General features: G+C 33.0%; 1 protein-coding gene across 2 annotated transcripts in view; it reads left to right on the forward strand.

Moving 5' to 3' along the window:
- Dop2R (dopamine D2-like receptor) overlaps window positions 1-16,180 on the forward strand; it is a 291,956-nt gene that overhangs the window by 270,703 nt on the left and 5,073 nt on the right. Inside the window, exons 6-7 of one of the 2 annotated variants that reach the window (XM_065356806.1) lie at window positions 5,049-5,202; window positions 8,629-8,896. In XM_065356806.1, coding sequence (XP_065212878.1) covers window positions 5,049-5,202; window positions 8,629-8,896 — 422 coding nt within the window. The remainder of the gene's footprint in view (window positions 1-5,048; window positions 5,203-8,628; window positions 8,897-16,180) is intronic. The other variant, XM_065356807.1, reaches the window with a different exon arrangement.

The following is a 16,180-nucleotide window of genomic DNA, read 5'->3' on the forward strand; positions in this document are numbered from 1 at the left end:
CTTCATCACATGTTCAAACATTCTTCATGTTATTAAAAGCTTTTTTCCCCTTATCATTTCCATAATTCATATTCGTGGTGTCAACATTTAAATGAAATTTAACGCTCTATACAAAATACATCTAAAACTGTTAACAACATCAGACACGCGAATGACGAATTAATATCAGAGTAATTTTTTGATGGTTTATCACGCTGGTGGTAATATAATGTGATGTAATGTAATGTACACATTGTATATTGCCGCAAAGAGAATATAAACGTTGAATTTTCAAGATAACACGCTTGTTTAAAAATAACGAAGAGAGTTGTTAACAAGATTCGCTCGGTGTTTGCAATAATTTTATTTTAATTAAGAAGATTTCTTTAGGGATACGTGTTGAGCCAGAATTTTGGAGAAATTTTTGCTCGTGATAAGCGAAAAATAATATCGATTTGGTGGGGGTCTGAGGTGCTCTCAATGTACGATTTTTCTTTAATAAGTGAAAAATTAGTTAAGATATTTAATTTATTATTAAAAGCTGAACATTGGTTTACGTCCTATTTTAGACCTACTTTCAAGGTGATTTTTCCAATTCTAGAATATCCAATAATTTTTCGAAGGCTTGAGCCTTTTCAACACCTCTGCCAATTGATTTGGGAGATCGAAAATGTTGTATAAACAAAATTTCAGATTCCTACCTCAACCTTATCAAATTTTGTTTTTTTTTTAAATGAAAACGGACCAATGACTTTTTAAAAATTTTGGAAAAATTAAAAAATGAAACTATTAAGTACTCAAAATTTGATTTTATTTTGTATTTTTAATTGATCTTTCAATTTTTCTTCGTCGCGTTCAAAAATTTGTCTTCTAAATTTGATACTTTTCTTTTAAAGTTTCTTTTTAATTTCTCACTTACATTCTTCTACTCGTAGATTCTACTTCGCCGTTGTGAAAGATTATCTCCGTATGTATAAGCACAACATACACTAACAATGTCTTCGGATATGATTCAACAAAGTACATTCACATCCGCCAAGTTCGTTACACTTGTAGAAATAAAAAAAATAAAAAATAATACGCTTTAAATCCAACAGCAGCAGAACGGCGCGAAATCAGCGTCAAATTACACCTCGATGTATAGGAACTTTTAATAGTTGGCCTTAGCTCAATAACCCATTACAAGCGTTATTAGGCGAACTAAATCGACAAAAATGAAATAAAACGGATAAAATAAATTGCCAGACAAGGAAACACTTTCAGACCTGCAACATTATAAAAAGTTTTTCTCTTTAAATTGAATCGTTCGACGTCATTATACCATTCTCATTTGGTGAAATTAAATAAAACCGTCTCAGGACGATTTTATTCCACGTGACAACGACAACTGAAACCGTTTACCAGCTATTTCACCCATCGTTTGGTCAATTAGAAGGAAATTTATTATTTTGCGTCCATGCCGAGAACAGAGAGAGAAAAAAACCGCGCGTTGAAACTCTATTCGTGAAAAAAAAATACCATTCGCGAGTTCTTCTCGTAAAAGGACGCAAGAAAAGGGAGAGGAGCGGGGTAAAAGCTGGCTGGATACATTAATTCGGAAACGTACGCGAAATTCATTTTCCCAAATGTAATCCCTGGCTATGCCTCCCCTTCGTTTACTCGAAAAACATGCGTATTTTTAAAAATTCAATATTAACTTTGATAGTCGATTTTACAAATATTTATTCATACAATTGTATATTTCCCTTAAGAATTACCAACCTGCAGATCTATTCAAAAAGCTGAAAAAATATTCTCGAATGCGAATTCAGGTTTTTTTTATCCTTCTCCCACCAAAACTAGCAACACGATCTTTCAGATTCCAAGTGCATGAACCTCGCCTTCCTCCACGTCGTGAATTTTCAAATGTTGACTTTTGATTCACATGGAAAGCTAGGTTTTTTCCTTTTCTCTTTTTTTTTCTTTTTTTGGCGTAAACCGCGCGCGTACGAGCAACCAGCTTTGAAATTGCCTTCTTTTCTTTTCGTCTACTTTGCACTAAAAGAAAAACCCCAAGTGTGATCGTTGAAATATTCATCGACAGAAAAACTATTCTCGCTGTAAGTTTTTTGAATAAATACGCTTCATACCGCTATAAAATATATTTTCGCCGTAAAATTCAAATTTAAACTCGAGTCACCGCGTTCAAAAAGTCAAAACTTGACGGATAAACAATGTGCGCAGATTGTAAGCTATACTGAAGAACGTATAATTTCACATTTTTCGTCAAATTTGGGTAAAGTGTACCCACGAGTAGGTACCAAATGCCCGCTTAAGTGACATCCTTTCAATATTTTCGTTGAAAAATCTATAGATAGGTAATTATTTCGTATAAACCAGAGTGAGGCTTCAATTATTTTATATAGGTACATACTTATATTATTTTTTTACGGTGATTACTCTAAGGATTATTTCAGGCTACACAACACGTGCTAACGAGAACAATTTCAATGATTATCAACCTCTTCAACCCCCTCTTGCCCTTTCCTCCTCTATAAAAAACTAATCGACCACCAGAATTTTGTTAGCAGTAAAGAATCCAACCTAAGAGTCATTTTCAGAATTTTAAAATTGTTGAAAAAAAATAAATAAAACTGTATACAGAATGTCCAGCATTTTTCACCTTAAATTGTCCAAAATCGGGCTACAATGAAGTGAAAATTTTATAATTTGAAGTCGTATCTCTGGAAGATGGTAATGATGGGCGCTAAAATTATCCTTTCCCATTGTGAGACTGAGGAACCGGTGGAGGGGGGGCATACTTAGCCCAATTCTGCAATTCAGATAGGCACTCTTCAAAGAAAATATAGCTTTATAGCTTTAATGAAATTTTATCTTTTCAAAATGAGAAATAAAGAATTTTGAGATTCGCTTAATGACTTTCCTCCACCCCCTCCCTCGTTTGAAAGAACCGAAAAACTCTAAAAGAAAAATGCAAAATTATTTCTCATCAACCATTCAAAATTATTTCGTACCTAATTTAGATTTAAGTCTCATAAAAATAAAAAATCGAGGAGAATAAAATTGAAAAGTAGATTACTTACTACCATCCTCCCTCCACCATTATACCGTATGAGTGACCAACAGGATAGTTGCTGTTAGCTACATTTTTTTTTTGGAGAAAATTGGTTTTGAAAAAAATTGCAAAAATTGTACCAACCAACATTTGAAAGACGAGTCTTTTTGTCGCTTGCACCTAAAAAATTGTAATACAAGCCAACTGAACTTTTCGACATTTTCAAAAAAAATAAATAAAAAATGAACCCTCCTTAGTAGTGTAAAGTTGTTGCTACCTTGGATTTTTGACAATTCTTTCCGAAAAAAAAAAAAACTTGAAAAATTCTTTTGATTAAGTATTTATTTTTAAAATAGAGCCTCAAAAGGCTAGAAAATTTCTAAAATACTCTGGTAGAAAAAATTAGGTATCTGAAACTTTTTAATTGCCTAAATGAATTTTTCGAACTTTTCAAACCAATTGGCATGGCAATTTTTATTACCAACGAAATTTAAAAATTGTCGAGATTCTTTTACAGTTGGACTGGAAAAATTTTAATTTTTATTGCAAAACAGCGTCAGAAAGAGACTCAATCCCAAAAAGTCCATATAAGCTTCCTTGTTGGTTTCTGCGCGAAATGGCTTTGTGACATTATCATCTTCCTTACATATTGTGAATAAGTAATGAAGATGAAGAGGTCAAAATTTTGTTGTCATGAGAAAAAAAAAGCAAACCAACGAAATGTCCATTCTTCTATTACCTGCTTCTAATTTGGAGAGTTGAAGAAGTTGAACATTCTAGAGCTATACTTTCTATTCGAGGGAATTACAAAGATATTCTTGAGTTGAAAATTTTCAGATCGAATTTTTTTGAAAATTTTTTACGATTGTTTTCAAAAATTGTTTGAAAAATTACGTTTTATAAAAGTCACGAATATTCAGAATTAATTTTCGATGCATAAATTATAGCGAATTCGCTATAATTTTACATAGTGGAATTTTTGACCTGAAAATTCTTAGGAACAATAAATTTATTTGACAATTCGATCGTACTTTACTGAAAATAAAGTCAAAATAAATAAACATGTGTGAATTATTTTCCAAGCCTGTCACATAATGACATAAAATGTATTTATTCATGAGCATTATTTTAATTCATCTTCATAAAATAAAATTGGAACTTTATTGGCATCATACGATTTCTTGGAATAAAAAAGTTTCGTCTCGATTCAACCCTCATCCATTGTTGAATTTCCGGCAAAAAAAATTTCAGTCTCCATATTTTTACTCAAAGTCAGAAACGCTCAAGATTAAATCTTGAACTTTTATTATCATCGACTACATGTAACTTAATGGTAGCCATTTAGATGGAAAATATCATCAAAATGCACTCTCGAGGCAAATTTACTGTTCTTATTTTATAACTATCGTTTGCATTTTTCCTCCTTCATTATTAATAATACTTATTTTCGCTGGTATTTCGTCTTGTTTATTTTTTTCCGGCGTTTGTTGAAATCTATTTTATTACTTTATTGTTGTTTTCGAAACAAAGAGATAATATATATTATTTTAAAGAACAGTATTCATACTTAGATATACGTTCCATTTTGAAGATATAAAATCAATTCATCACAGTATCCCTGTCTTGATATTGAATCATCTGTATGTATTTTCAGTTTATGACATCGGCCTCACATGCCTCGTTATACATACGTATGTAATAAACTGAGCCATATTCATTTTCTAGCCGCCTTTGCGCAGCTTTCATTCGACAATTTCGTGCCATCTTTCATATGCTGATTAAAGCGAATATTTATAGGTGACTTTGCTGGAGAATGGTAAACAAAAATGTAGGTTTAATCGAAAATGACGTATCAGTTTGCAAAAAGTTTACCTACACATAGTTGAGTATGGAACGCGCTTGCGAAAACATAAGGCAGAAATTAGGCAACTTATTCATTTGGTAGCGTCATCTGGCGTGCTACAAGTACACATTGTATAAGTTTTAAGTACGATGATATTTTAAATATTTACAGAATGGTGGTGGCTTTGGCTTCGCAAAGTTGTCGAACGAATGAAAACCACGATTCGGGTTACGTACCTTCCAACGTTGAAGAAACAACTTTACAGACTTGTGCGTCAGATTCAAATCAAAAATCAACAACAAATAGTGATACTAAAGATAACAAGGTAAGGATAATAAAAAATTATCAATTTTTTTGTTCAATTCAAATGCTTAATAGGTACTTATGTCATGTTCATTTATTATGATCATGCCCTGTTTTCGCGAAGTTCTGGTGGAGGGAGGGAGGAATGAATGGGTGGATGTGTGGAGATAAAATATAGAGTAATACGAAATGACAATCATCGCTAACTTGTATCAATTTATACGTGACTGGTGAAGAGAAATTGAATAAAAGGAATGAAAGCAACATCACTACTGGTTGTAGAAAATTTCATCAAGTTGATCTCGTCTATCGTCTTTGTTGGCGTGTTCGTATTGAAAATTTGAAATTACGACTGAATCTATTTTCTATATCTCCAATATGATGATGGTAGTGTGTTTTATTTTTTTTCAAATATTGGTGTATTCTGATTGCTGATGTGTAAGTATTTTTTTTTCTTAGTTTATGTGTTGACAGTAGTATGTACCTGTAATAATTTCTGCAGTGTTACGATGTCGACGCATGTAGCATTGCGATTACTTTTCTTTTTCTATTCTTCGAAGATTTGACAAAGTCAAGATGAGACGAAAAGTATTAAAAGATTCATTATTATTGGTACGTGTATGCTGCGCATGATTGCAAAACACTCTGTAATTCTTGTCACCAAAGCATAATATGGGTATACGCAGAGACGAATCCAAAGAGGATGCAGGAATTTTCCCTTTGCATTAGTAAGGTTCAAGGACATTGAAAATGTACCTACGTCTTTGATTTCAAGTTGAAATCTCCTCAATCGTGTTTCATTCGCTTCATTTTATGGTCAAGGAAAAATGCATGACATTTTGACACATTTCTTTAAATGATTTTTTCGAAATATTTATGAAGGTACATAAATTACTTTCAAGTTTTTTCTCGAAAATTTGAAACAATCATTTGAACGCAAATCTTAAAGTGACGGTTACAGCTTGTGGAGAGGGGAGAAATATAGAGAGAGAGATGGAGATCTCAAGTTTATTTGTTTAGCTCCCATTTTTTTTTTTTTTTTTTTTTTTTCAATACTTACTCAACTTTGAAGCTCACATTTTTTTTCTCAAACCCAACTTTACGCTCTGTAAAATAAAAACGGTCACAGTCCATTTCTAGTAAAGACGAATAATTTTAAAGATACCTAGTCATCATTTGGTGGGTAATTGATCTATGGGATCGAATTTTGAGGGTAAGTAAATTTTCAAATCATTTGCTCCAAAAAATACTACCTATTCTAAAATTGTTTTACTCTGAGATTTTCGATTGCAAATTCATCTAACTTACCTACGAGTATTATCCAGCACAAAAAATTAAACTTGAGCTTTTACTGAAGTCAAGGTTGGGCGCAGAGTTTTTTTTCCTCTCCAACTCGGAGTCAACTTCAAGTCAACCTTTGTTTGATTCTTTTCAAAATGAGTTGAAAAGACCGTTAAATCGATCGCGGTCTTTATTCAAGAAGTTTGGTCGAGCCCTTCTCGACTCTTTTTTCATATTCATATTTTTGCATTCGGTCATTGCAAAAGTAGGTAAGTACTTTAATTCAGCGAATAATTCCAAAAAAATTGAGTAAATGAATCGATTCGTTCGCGAACGAATCATTTATACGAATCAATTCATTCGCGAATGATTCATCAAAAATTGATTAATAAATGAATCGATTCGTTCGCGAACGAGTCACTTATACGAATCAATTCGTTCGCGAATGATTCATCAAAAATTGAGAAAATGAATCGATTCGATTGCGAACGAGTCACTTATACGAATCAATTCGTTCGCGAATGATTCACCTAGAAATAAATCAGTTTGTTCAATCGACAATCGGCTGTGAATGATTCGATTCGATTTGATTCACTTCGCTTGAAAATAGGTCAAATTCTATACAATAGTTAGTTTCACAAAAACCGAATCAATCGTAAATTAATTGATCCGTTTGAGAATGATTCGTCAAGAAATCAATCAATTCATTTAATCGCCAATCGTTCGTAAATGATTCGATTCGATTGTAAACAGATCAATTGCTGTACGTACAGAATATGTTTCAAAAAAAGTGAATCAATTCGTTCGTAAAAGATTTTTATTTGAAGAAAAGTTGGTCTTCTCACGCTAAATGCGTGAGTATTTTATTTTATTTTTTCAATTCGACCACTCTGTTTTGAATAACACTGTTCGAAATGTGTTGAATCGACTGGCTGAAGAGTTTATTCATTTTCAAAAAGAGTTTATCCAACCCTGGCTCAAGATGAATTTTCAGCTGATTTTATTTTATTCCAGCGTCTTTTGGAATCTGGAACAATTATAAGTTTCTGGATAAAAGTCAATTTTTGTGTTAGCTTCAGATTGATCGACTTGATGATGATCACGATTCACGATCTATTATTGATGTAGTACCTATGATTTTTTAATATCATTTCGAATGAGCTGTTAAGGAGAAGAAGAGGGTGGAGGGATGAAAAGCTGAATTCTAAATTTGAGATCAGAGCACCTGAAACCCCATAGATCACATGAATCTTTAAATTTTATGAAATGAGAACTCATTCTGAAGGTTAGAAGGATTGTATCGAAGAAATGAGTGAAAATCAAAAAATCAGCTGCTCAAAAAAAAACTCAGCAAAACGTGAGTAACACGAATTTTTCATATGGTTTTTTTTGTGATTTATTAGGTTTTTGTGTGACCCTACCTACACCTTAAAAACCGGGGGAAAATCCCCCCATCTTTCTTAATTCCATCCACTCCAGATTGAAGTTTAATATTTTTGAAAATAATTCACAATGGATGTCAGATCTAGCATCTAGCGCCTCTCAAATTCAAAACGATGTCTTTCACAAAATGTTATTCACTGTGATCCACCACAACCCCCTCCCCAAAATACGCCTCTGCTCCTCAAAGACGTATCTGTTCATGAAATTTGTAAAGTTTAGCAGCATTGCAGTAGCCAGTCGAGTAAAAATCATTTGATCTGAGAAATTATTTTCAAAATATGGGAAAGGAGAGAGAAGAGGGATAGAGAGTAAAATATTCTGCAGATAATTTTCAAACTTAAGAATAGGTATAGAAATTCCATCGTTAAAGAACACGAATAAGAAGAAAAAGAAAACATAATTTTTTTAGGAAGTGACTAAGCTTAAGCTGCAAATAAAATAGTATACGTAAAATTTTGTAATTTAGCCAATTGAGCGTTACGAGCTCGCGAACCTTTGATAGAAGGTAATAGAGGACTCTTTGGCATGGAAGAATGGATATCGGATATGTACTTTCTCAAAAAAAAAAGTAGTATTTTGAGGATAAAAAACAGCACCACGAGTGAATATTTTCATTTGGCAAATTGAGAATCAATCAGGAAATTGTTTTCGACATTCTTATATGGCAAAGAATGTGCTTTCGGCATTTGCGGTATGAAAAGAACAGTAAAGCTTATTAATTTAGATTTCCTTTTTTTGTTGCCAGAACGCGAAAACGAACGGGTCAATGAACAACGAGAGTTTAGAGTCGGCACCATTAAAGCGAAGTATGGCATCGACGGTTCGAGGTGTTTCCGAAGACGAAGACTTCACCGGTTCGAAAAAGGAAAGAAAGGCGTCAAATGCTACGAGATTTACAATATATAAAGTCAACAAGGCGAGCAGAAAAAAACGCGAAAAGTCGTCCGCTAAGAAAGAAAGAAAAGCTACGAAAACCTTAGCCATAGTTCTAGGTAAAATTTTTCTTCGCTGTTGCCTGTTTTTCAGCATTTAAGTGTACACGTCGCGTCGCGTCCGCGTCCGCGTCGTCGCCCGTCGGCACGTCGAGGAAAGGTTTTTAAAGAAAAACCAACACCAACATCGTTGACGGGAAGGATTTTATTTTAGAGAATGAGAACATGGCTGATGTCAGTTTCATTGCTGCGGCCAACTTGATTTATACCAAAAAACAACTATCAAAATTGTTATTTATTGAAAAGACCGGCTTGCGGTGAGAAGTTTGCCGATTCAAAACGTCCGTCGTCGTCGTCGTCGCTCGCTCGCGTCCCAAGTCGGTGTCGCACCTCGTCGAGTATATTTCTATTTTTATAAACGAAGCTTTTTGACGTTGACACAATAAAACGAAATTTGCGGTATTGTAAAAATTACGAGAATATTTGAGCCGTTAATTACGAGATAAAAATTTTACATCGTTTTAACGCCTCGAACGTCGCCATCGTCGCGTAGTCGTGGTCGTGGTCGTGGTGATGGCGAAGGCGATGGCGTATAACTCGCTTTATTTCACGATTAACTCGTCACAATTGCGAATATTTTTCAATTAATATTTTTTCGTACAGTCGTAAGTTTTATTTAGCAACAACGTTCCAACAGTGTAAAGAATATAACTGCTTTAGAAAAAATTCCTCGATTCGAACGAAGAAATTCGATAATGTAGTGAAAAGTGTTCATTAAGCGTTGAAGGGGAAAAAAATAATAGAAAAAAAGCTCTTTTTCAATTAGAAAAAAAAGAAGAAATTTTAATGAAATAAAAGACACAATTCCGCCGTTTTAAACTTTTTCTCTTCTTTTTTTTTTTTTTGCATACGCTATTTTTTATGTCTCTTTCACCTCGTTCTTTCTTAAATAATTTTTTAATTACTGTCGATATTAGTAATTTCTCGCAGAAGAAATTGTATTACATCGTTTCTTCTTCTTTTTTTTCCACGTCTCGCGCGTAAATTAAGTTTCTATTTTTAAAGATTCAATTCTATAGGCTTAAATGTTATAATTAAACACCTTTTTCAAATATTAATAAGCGCTACATTGTGCTCATTGTCAATACGTTTTTTTTTTCATTCTAGAGGTGAAATTGTATACAAGCTACCTAATCAAACGTACCATGTTCTGTGTACCTAATCGTGTCTGTTTTATGAGCGATTTCGTAATTAACTTTTTTCCCCTTCAAATGTAAATCGAGTAGACCTTTTTTAAAGTTATACGACGTACGATGATAGTAAGTCACCGTCGTCGACTCGTTGTAAAAAAATAATCGTGTAATTAATTAAAAGTAGAATTTTACTCGGGCCGTAAACGAGCTACAGGGCTGATTAAAGTTCTGATTTTTGACACGTGTTTCTAATCGGAATTAGCACTAAAGTCTTAGACTCGTAGCTGTGAAAATAGCTCATATGTAGAAAGAGAACGAGAATCGATTAAATTAATAAATTAACAAAGTATGGCGTGTGAATGACATCTGACAAGAAAATTTTTTGGACCGGACTAGGAAAAAATTAAGAAATTAAAAAAAACAATACCAAGAACACTATAGGTACCCTACTAGGTCAAAGTTTAGCTCTGAATTTAATTTTTTTTTATCAAAAAATGTTTGGGAATTTGAATCGGGCCCATTTTTCACGATGAGCTATTTGATGAAGTTGAGGAAGAACATTGAAAAATTCGGTTTTTACCCTATTTTTGGTCTCTCAAATTGATTGATGGAGGTTTTGAGTCATCCTGGAACCTTCAGCAGAGTTTTAAATTGGGCAAGTTTGATCGATTAAGGAACAAATCTTCAAAATCCATTTCTGCTGAATCAAAGCCAAAATTTTCTCCAGCGATTATTTTTGAAAAAAAAAATCAAAATCTTTATTTTTCAGAGGTGTTAATGTAAACAGCTGAAATTGAATTTATACCCTATTTGTGACCTTTACAATCGATTGGTGGTGGTTATGAGCCATTTTGGAGCCTCCAACGGATTGTCATATAAAAAAGTCTAAACGAAATTCAGCACCTAAAATTGGATAGGCTATGCCGTCTTTGATTTTTTCTTTGATCCATTAAGGCCAAATTTTTCAAATCCATTTTTATTTATTCAAATCCAAAATTTTCTCCTTCAATTATTTTTTTTTCTAAATTCAAAAATTCCGTGAGAAATTGAAATTTAATTTGTATCTTATTTTTGACCTTCAAAGTCGGTTTGTGATGGTTACAATCCTTTTTGTAGCATCTAGGGAATTGACGAATAGGGCAAAACGCGCATTTCGGGTTGCATACATGCGCCTTGTGAATGGTAGGCTAAACCTTACAAGTCTAGCTGTAAACAATGCTGTTCACTTCTACTTTTCAGATCGTCAAGTCAATTTTCTCAAGGAAGACCTTTGAGGATTTAAAAAAATTTATTACCGTTGGAAAGGGCACAAAATTCTCTACAATTTAAAGCCATAAAATAATGAGGTCCTCGAGATGGTTTAAAAGTTCTGCCACCTCAAAGTGCAAAGCTGACAGAACAATGTGTTGAATTTTTCCGCATTTTTCTGCTCCTTAAGTCAATTTCCTCAAGGAAGACCTTTGAAGATTTCAAAAAATTTATTACCGTTGGAAAGGGCACAAAATTCTCTACAATTTAAAGCCATAAAATAATGAGGTCCTCGAGATGGTTTAAAAGTTCTGCCACCTCAAAGTGCAAAGCTGACAGAACAATGTGTTGAATTTTTCCGCATTTTTCTGCTCCTTAAGTCAATTTCCTCAAGGAAGACCTTTGAAGATTTCAAAAAATTTATTACTGTTGGAAAGGGCACAAAATTCTCCACAATTTAGAGCCATAAAATAATGAGGTCCTCAAGATGGTTTAAAAGTTCTGCCGCCTGAAAGTTCAAAGTGAACGAAACAATGTTAAATTGGCTACCTTTTTTAACTCGTCAAGTCAATTTTCTCAAGGAAGACTTTCGCGGATTTCAAAAAATTTAATACCGTTGGAAAGAGGACAAAATTCTCTACAACTTAGAGCCAAAAAAATAATGGGATCCTCGAGTTGGTTTGAAAGTTTTGGCATATCAAAATGCAAAGTGGACAGAACAATCACTAGCTTGAAGCCTACAGAATGTAAGAGGAATCAAGATCCGCAACCACTTATACGCTGTGTGACGTCAGAGCTTCTGCTCTATTGTTCCTAAATTGAAATTGATATTAACATTTTATTTCAGCCCTTTTTATGGTGATTTTTTCGAAAGTTGGATATTCTAAAAATACGTTAAAATTTCAAAAATGTTTTAAAACCCACATAATTCAGAATAAGAAATCGAGATTCATGGTTGACTTTCCGGTTTGAAAAGTAAATTTTTCAAAAAGAATTTCAGATGTCAGATTAAAATAGGTGATATTTGAAATTAAGCTAAATCAACACAAAAAAAATCATCATCATATTTATTTACTGTATCAGTACACAAAGTACTATTACAAAAACTACAAACTTACGTTATATTTTTATAATAAGTCTTGTATTAGTTTGAAAATCGTGATAATTTGACACGTACATTAGAACCCGAATATGGCGAAGAAAAAAAAATTCAATGAAATTGAGTCACACTCAGAAAATGCTGTCGAAGCATCGCTTTTGTGATCATTTTGGCCTAAGTTCCACCTCCTGAAAAGTTCTAAAAATTGTTATGGAGGTAGAGGATCTGTTCTTCGGAAGAAGGGCCAATCTGTTTTTTCAAGCTTTTTTAAGACATTGAAATGAATGAGACAAAAGAGCCAAACTGCAAGTTTTTTAGGGCCAAACTGAACTCATGAAAAGTGAAGTCAGTTTGGCCATGTCTTGAAAAAGACTGAAAAACAGATTGGTCCTTTTTCCGCAGAACGATTAAATTATGTTAAGGAATATTTGCAAACAATATAATTTTGTTACCCCACAACGAGGGGCATGGCGAGGTACCTAATTTTTAAATTATTACAAAATAAATTTCTGAAATTGAAAAAAAAAAAGGTTTATGAATTCCCTTACTTGTCAAATTTCATATCACCTGATTTAAAAATGCCTAAAAGAAAATCATATTTTTTGAGGTCACATTTCTTGTGAAAGGTACAGGTAGGATTGTGACAATTATATTTTCTCCGTCATAAATAAAAATGTTTGAAAAGAATTGAAAAAATTGATCTAGGGCCGATTCAACTACATGGACGAATGTAGGGAAAAGGTAGCTCTTGAAAAATGATAAAATGGATGAATCTTTAAATTTGAAAATATTCAGTTCTGGTTGGAAAAATTTTCTGAGGATTAATCGGATAGGTGTCTAAATTAAATTTTTTTTATCGAGTTTTGACAGTAGGTTAGTTTTCATTTTTCCTCCTCACAACAAAATTTCCCTTCGGTTTATTGCTCATTTCGTGGTTTAATTTTTCTCAAATTTTGGAGAAATTTTATCAACATGGCTATCAAATTGATATCTTTCAAAATGCCTGAAATTTATTTTTAAATTTTTCGGTAAAATTAATTATAACATGACATTTGAATCTTGTCACTATAGGTAGCTGGTAGATAATAAATAAGATCACTGATCTGCGTGATAAAATTCGAATCTCAGAAAGCATTAATCTTTCAAAATAATTTTAGTTCTCAAAATCTGAGGTTCTATTATTCAGGTCTGTTTAAATAGGCATTTTTCTTATTCCATCTCGTTAACGTGCTCGTCCCTCCTCCCCAGCGCCATCGTTGTTGTTTGGATTACGTAATTTTGATGACATCGGTTAGGCGTTTTTTTTTCTTTATGTAAAACAGTATATCAATTCTTTGTAGACCTTTATAAATAGGGCGCCGCGAAGACTGTTTTAAATTTCACCTAATACAAGGGAGAAGAGAGCCGTTCATTTTGAAGCAGTGATACCCTCAATCAAAGCCAACTAAAAGAGTAAATATAAACGTAGTTTTAGTATCTAAACTTTAACCATTTATACGAAATTTATTCGTCGGCAATTTTACCAACTGTGTACGGCGAATTAACAATGGAAAGAGTTGAACGAACATTTTGTTTGTATTTTGGCTTGATGAATGTGTAATAAAATCCATTATAATGAAAATTCATTCCAACTTGGATTTTTTTCGCTTACCTATATACCTACGTATTTTGTGCTATGGATATTGGATACCTATATCGTTGACGTAGAACTTTTTTTTCAGTTCCTCCCCCTCCTCTCCACTCCTCCATTTGCTTAAAAGCTTGTTGCGAGAGGTTAGCGTATAAAACGAAGGTGTATCACCAATTGTGACTAGAAAATGCTAATGAAATAGAAATGGAATAATCATTAAATATGAAAACATGGGTTTTTTGAAAAAAAAACAGATTTTACCGAGCTCGGATTATACGCGTATCGGAGGATGTATTTTTATATACTCATCACCGATGAGCCTTATAAATTCGAAACTCATTAATACTTTAAAGCCAAGTTCTTTCGACGTTCGTATTGGCCATTGAAAAAGTTAAATTGATTAAAAAATTTCCTATTTATACGAATTAATTAATATGTTTTTGAAAAATGTTTTTCGCCAGAGCTGAGCCTACGCGAGCGAAGATTTTATCATTTTTTGTCGACATCTCGCGCGCATCTGTTAAGCGCAAAATCCCGATATGGGTTGTTTGGAAAATAGCACAACGATGATACCAAGTCGGAGGGGGTCGACGAAGAGACGAGTTTTAAAGATAAAATAATAAAGATTTATCGTTCGAATGAAATTTTAACGTCTTGGCTTAAAAAGAACAACTATTGCAGCGGATTTTACGCGCATCCAACTAACATAATAGATTTTGTCGAGTGTAAAATTAGTTTTAAAGCTGTTTCTTTGAATGCTGCCGAGCAAAGCGTGAGAGATTTTTCAGCTTTTTTAAATTATGCGAAAATTAAAAATACTTGTTGAACGAGAGACGCGAGAGAACCCGAACCGACTCCGCCGTACAGATTTGACATTTCTTCGGTACCTCTACCTACACAGATAGGTACGTACTTACGTAGTAGGTAAAAGTACTCTCAGCGTTGGTAGGGTAGGACAAAACGTGCTGATAAAAGATTAGGTACCTAAGAGTAAAATGTTGGCTCGAATCGACGAAACACGACTGCGAAATAGAGCTAAATTGTCGCTCGTTTATAGGGCCCCGGTATTTCGTACTTATATAAGATGAATTTCTAGCAGAAGGTAGTCATTCGTAGGAAGAAAAATATTTCGACGCTTTTAATTAGAAATTTAAAAGCTATAGGCGCCATTGCTGATAATGAAATTTGTGAAATTGTTTTTTGACGAAATTTTCATTTTTATAACGCCGCGCTCAGTTTTAAATGATGCTCGAAATAGCAAAAAAAAAAAAAAGGAAAGAACACGCCTTAGGATTAATACAAAAGACATTTATTAATTTTTTTAATTTTACAAGAATTCTCGAAACCGTTAAAATTTTCGAATATTTCGCACTCGGTATTTTATTCTAGTCGTTTTCGTGATACTACCGCGATTTTTTTTTGTTTCACTTCATTTTATTTTATGAAACGAGAGTTATTGCTCGTCTTTTTTTCTTTTTTTTGAAATAATGAGAAACTAAAAAAAAAAAAAAAAATGGGTAATGCATTTACGTGTTATGATGTTAAGTTCTTATTTTAGAGAAAAATGAAAAAAGTTTCTAGATTTTCCTGATACTTAGGTACCTATATAGTCTGTAGAAGTGCAGACATAAATTCTACTAAATTCCATTTGACGTTATTAAATTGAAATCATTGATTGTCTAATAAAATGTACTCAGCTACTCACTGTCCCCTCCGTGTTTTTTTGGATCAGAATTTTTGAAACTTGAGAGCTAAAAAGTCGACTTGACGAGTCGCATCTGAAAAATAGGTGGATATTTTATTCGAACACATACAAATTGGTGAAAATTGATACCTACGTCATATATAACTATTTTTTATAATTTTTTTGAACTTTATTTTCGAAATTTGAGAACTGAAGGAGCACTAAGGGATCTTATTCGAAAAATGAGTGGGTGCATTTGAAAATATCTATACCTCGTCTACAAAAAAATAAAAATAATTCTCTTTCAAATTGATTTTCTAAGTAGGTACTTATATAACAATTTTAAATTAATTTTTAATGAAAATAAATTCAAATTTTGAATGTCATTCCATTTCATTTCATTGGCTTTTTTTTACATATTATAAAGAATTCGAACTTATTACATACCACCATGTTGAAAGGTGTGGGTGAGCAAGGGGAGGTTAGGAGG

Source organism: Planococcus citri, chromosome 3 (genome assembly GCF_950023065.1).
Source record: "Planococcus citri chromosome 3, ihPlaCitr1.1, whole genome shotgun sequence".
NCBI classification, from domain to species: Eukaryota; Metazoa; Arthropoda; class Insecta; order Hemiptera; family Pseudococcidae; genus Planococcus; species Planococcus citri.